Below are 4,965 nucleotides of genomic sequence, written 5' to 3' on the forward strand. Positions count from 1 at the left end.
ACAGAGCAACGAACGAAGAGAAGATGGAACTATGTTGGTGTAGAAAAAAATTATGTGATAGCTTCGAAGTACAATTATGTGATGACTCGTCTTATTGATCCGTTAGCCAGTTAGCGATGTGCCTCAATTGGCTTTATTAATGAGAAATCATGATTAAAAATGAAAATCACCATAAAATTAAGGATTACATCACCAGGTCTAGAATACATGATTTAAACCAACAAAAATTGTAAAGTGATGATTTAAATGACATTTTTCTCAAATTAAAACCTACTTTCATCATATACTTCTCTTACGAATTCACTTCTATCCTTATTGGAGTATTCATGGGCCTTACGTCTAAAGGCCCATAACAAACCGATTAAAAAGCACAAAAGTTTTACCCATCAAAAACATTGAAATGGTTTCAAATATCTCGCAAGATCCATTGAAAAGGAGGAATCTGATTATATGAACCTAGTGCACAAAAAAAAAAAAAAAAAGATTATATGAACCTCATTTTGGTATAATCGATTTTGCAATTTATTACAACCCCAAAATTCTGAATGTTTTAGTCTATATATTCTCATCGACTTGGATACTAGAACAAATTAATTTAATTCCTTCATGCAGCGGTATTGTCCATGTTTATTCCCTAACTTTAATTTTATAAACGAGTTTAAATTAATCTAGTTCTTCTTTTCAAATCTATACACATGGATGTAACATAAGTAATCGATATTATAATGTTTTTTTTTTCCCATAAGGCGTTTATATAGACTTTTCTTACAACGGACCACTACTTCAGTTACCTTTTCACATTCTTATATTAATTTACACTGACGACTGCAAAAAAAAAGTCATCTCATCACCAAGTTTTGAAAACAGTACTCTAGTCTATACTAACAAAACTTTAAAAAGAATTCTAACTAAATTAATTATATACTACTAGGAGCAATTCAAATCAAGTAGACGAAACTCGTGATGATTGTGATCTGATCTGTCTATTGAACCGTTGGATGAATTCTTCGACTCGTTTGTTTAACTCCTCGTTGGACAATTTTGAAAACTCTTCAGATTCTTCTTTAACATTTTCCCACTTCTCCGGAATAACCATCCTTGTCGAGCAATCTGATTTCCTTCGACCATAACTTTTACGTTTGGTCGTCTCTGTACCTTCGCTGAGCCTCTTTCTCCGTGGCTTATCTGATCTACTTCGCCCGTACGGTTTATTAGGGTTCACATGGTTTCTTGCGTCACAAGCTTCTTCGCTAGCAACAGTTTGATCTGTAACCTGTTTGAAATTCTCGATAGCTAAAACGTCTCTCGGTTTCTCCTCGTTCACCACTGTCACTATTTTCTCGGGAGGATAAACGTAAACGATCTCTTTCACCATCGGTACTCCTTCTTCTTCTTCTTTAGGGTTCTTGATTTTTGCATCTCTAAGGTTTTCTCTCTGTCTTGAAACGGGAATCGGAGAGTAGTAATCAGCACGGCTTCTCATCGTTGCGGTGGCGGCTTTGTATTCACTGTAAAAGTCGTGACTCTCTTTATCAGAGAAGGCACCATAATCGGCGGCGATTATGAGGATGAGAGTATTGGAGATGAAGAACAAGACCTTTGTGTCTTTGAAGACCGAAGATGGTGATACTTCGAAAACGTAAAAGATCATAATGTATGTGAAGATCGATAAGAAGATGGTAAGCATCGAAGAAGTGTAATAACGTCGTTTCTTTGGCTTGTAAGGCTCGAACTTTGGGTTCTCGATCATGTATGAGGGCATTTCTGTCATTTTTACGTGTCAAGAAAGGAAATGCGAGATTGAGAGTTGTGGTTGTTTTGATCGTCTAAGGTGTAGTAGTCTTTATATAGAGGTCCATGGATATTAATCATTGAGTTAACGTAATGTCGAAATTGCCCTTGAAATATATATTATTGTATTGATGGAGTTTTGACACGATTCTAGATTTGTCGCGTCATGGTGATTTACGTGGAAACTAATGGGCACTCTCATATTTGAAACATCCTGGTAGGTGCCCGGCAATTCACATTTAGTAATTAATAGTATAGGATGCATATCTTGTCTACATGAGAAATTTTTTTTGTCTACATGAGAAATTACATTGTATACAAAATGTTATGATAAGATACAAAACTAAATTAATTTCTAGGAAACATAGATTGTCAAGGCATCGATCACGCTCGAGCATTGGTACAGCAGAATATCGACACATCATCATTGGACAACAACAGAATCAGATATATCCTTGATTTTATCTCATATAAAAATTAATTAATGTTATTTGTTGTTAGACCTCAGGTTGGTTCATAACTTTTGTGAAGTTGGAACAAAGAGAGCAATATTGTTCAACTGACATGATTTAAGGGAAAAAAAAAAAGACATGCATGTATAGCAGTATAGATCTAGATGTAACTGAAATACCTATTTCTATGAAAACAATAATCGCTTCTTCATTAGAAAAAAAAAATACATATATGAAATCAGTACTCACAAGAAAATTAACTGGACTTTAGCTAGGTAATATATTTTAGTTTCTTATGTCATACACATTTATTTATCATTATAGATATGTATAAATAGCTAACTATTCTTCCACGTACTACACGTCAAAGTGAGTTACCCATTTTTAATATTGAATCATCTTGTGATTCACTATCACTTTACGAATAAAATATATGGAAATCTGGTTCAATAGGATATATATCGTAACTTTCGATGATAATAACGTACCATATGATAGGTTTTTTATTACAAGTTTTGATGAAAATATCAATTATTCTTCTAAACACACACCTATAATATAAAACTTACAAACAATTTGTTAAACAAAAAAGTTTTTATTTGGAAAGTTTTACGTGATTCACTAAAAGGAATTCCAAGAAAAAGAAATTATCTTCTATAAATAATCCACCTTAGCACTTTTAGCATCAAATATTGCTAATTCAATATTCGACTAACATCTTGACTTTCCTTTTTTTGAACTTTGGTATTACAGTCACTTTCTCTAGATTATTGAGTTAATTAGTAATGAATAAATTTCTTATTACTCTAACCAACTTTTACCTAGTAGACTTTTCCAATAGTTCTTATCTAAGAAATCTAAACTTGAAGTTATTAGAATGTATAGTGACACAGTATTAGAGAAATCTGGACTATGGCGTAAATTCGTACATGATTGATGTTTCAACTTCTCCGGCAAATAAATTTATTGTACGTACCTCATTTGGTTGTTTATGTTTTGGTCTAGCCAATTAAATAATAACCTTAGTATATTTGCGGATAATTTCGAGGCAATTTGTTGTTCATCTCTAAAATTAGTTGACGACCGAACACTTAAGTATTTTGTTAGTTACCACAAGTTTAAGATAGTAGAACGCAATGTATAACACTTGCCACGTTGCAACTGCATCAGCAAGTTGGTTTGTCTTTTAGTAGTCCTATATATTTCAGTTCAATTTCTAGTCATCAACTTAGTCTTCCTTATAATTATTACTATAATAAGATATTTTCAATTGAGTCATAGTTTTATCATTTATGATTGACGTGGTAACGAAACGCATAAATACAAATATATAAAAGGTTTAAAAATATTTGTCGTTATTCATAGTTTTCGTAGTTGTTGAGGGAGAAATTGGGGTTTAGAGATACAAGGCCCAATTCAATCGAGAAAGGAAGCCCGTCTCCGAAGCAGGACTTAAACCCAAAAGAAGTAAGGCCCAGACGACCTCACCGCCTTATAGGTCCGCCACGTCATCGAACCCAAGGGTAAAACCGATAAAGACTGTTAGAGTATGCCCTACCCTGCAGGGTTATAAAAGCAGGACGACCAGTCCTGTCACATCCATCGAAAAGGACGCTGACACGGCAAGGACACGGAGAGCTCGGCAAAGACACGAAGAGTTCGATAAGGAATCAGGAAGAACGACCCCGACCTCAAAAGAAAGACGATCTTGAGCCTCAAGCCCGACCTCAGGACAGTCAAGTCCCCTTCAGCTCGGAACACGGATTCCAGTTCGTCGCATGAACGACCCGAATCCATCCATCCGAAGTCCTTCGTTTTAGCTCGTCTGAAGTCATTTGTATTCTCGGCTCGCATTGTTTTGAGAGATTCTTTTTACTTCCCTAGAGAAATCCTATTTCGTACTTGTGTGATTCGTGCATCAACAGTAGTTAATTAATAGTATTCTTCATATATATCATGTGACGGCTAACCATTGTTGTTTATGACCTATGTAAAAATATTTATAAAGTCTCCATAAGGAAACTAGATGTTAAAATTGGTACTAAGATCATAAAATTGATGTCTTAAATTTGAGCTCCCACGGAAAAACCGAAGAATTTCTAGAACCGTAACATCGTGTATCCCTTGATTGATGATATATAAGAGACTAGCCACTTTATTAGATTTCATGCGATATCATAAACTAAACTATTTATCCATACATAAAATTAAAAATAGTTGCTAGTAATTTTCTAGGAAAGTAACTTCTCGTTGAATTGTCTTCTAAGAATAAACAATAAATAAATATTTTGTGGCAATTCATTTAGTGTAACGAAGGGACTTCCGACGACAGTTTCTAGTTCACATTTTGAGATAGGATAATTTGGTCTACCAACTTAAAAGACATTAAATGAATTGCTCACTGACGACTGCAAAAAAAAAGTCATCTCATCACCAAGTTTTGAAAACAGTACTCTAGTCTATACTAACAAAACTTTAAAAAGAATTCTAACTAAATTAATTATATACTACTAGGAGCAATTCAAATCAAGTAGACGAAACTCGTGATGATTGTGATCTGATCTGTCTATTGAACCGTTGGATGAATTCTTCGACTCGTTTGTTTAACTCCTCGTTGGACAATTTTGAAAACTCTTCAGATTCTTCTTTAACATTTTCCCACTTCTCCGGAATAACCATCCTTGTCGAGCAATCTGATTTCCTTCGACCATAACTTTTACGT

General features: G+C 34.2%; 1 protein-coding gene across 1 annotated transcript; it reads right to left on the reverse strand.

Annotated features, from left to right (window-relative positions):
- Window positions 1–722: 722 nt before the first annotated feature.
- On the reverse strand, window positions 723–2,005 carry LOC9298399. The gene has a single exon (XM_002862276.2). It carries the CDS (start codon window positions 1,769–1,771, stop codon window positions 944–946), a length of 828 nt encoding a protein of 275 aa, XP_002862322.1. The 5' UTR covers window positions 1,772–2,005; the 3' UTR covers window positions 723–943.
- Between the last annotated feature and the right edge of the window lie 2,960 nt (window positions 2,006–4,965).

This window comes from Arabidopsis lyrata (assembly GCF_000004255.2).
Source record: "Arabidopsis lyrata subsp. lyrata unplaced genomic scaffold ARALYscaffold_700, whole genome shotgun sequence".
Lineage (NCBI taxonomy): Eukaryota > Viridiplantae > Streptophyta > Magnoliopsida > Brassicales > Brassicaceae > Arabidopsis > Arabidopsis lyrata.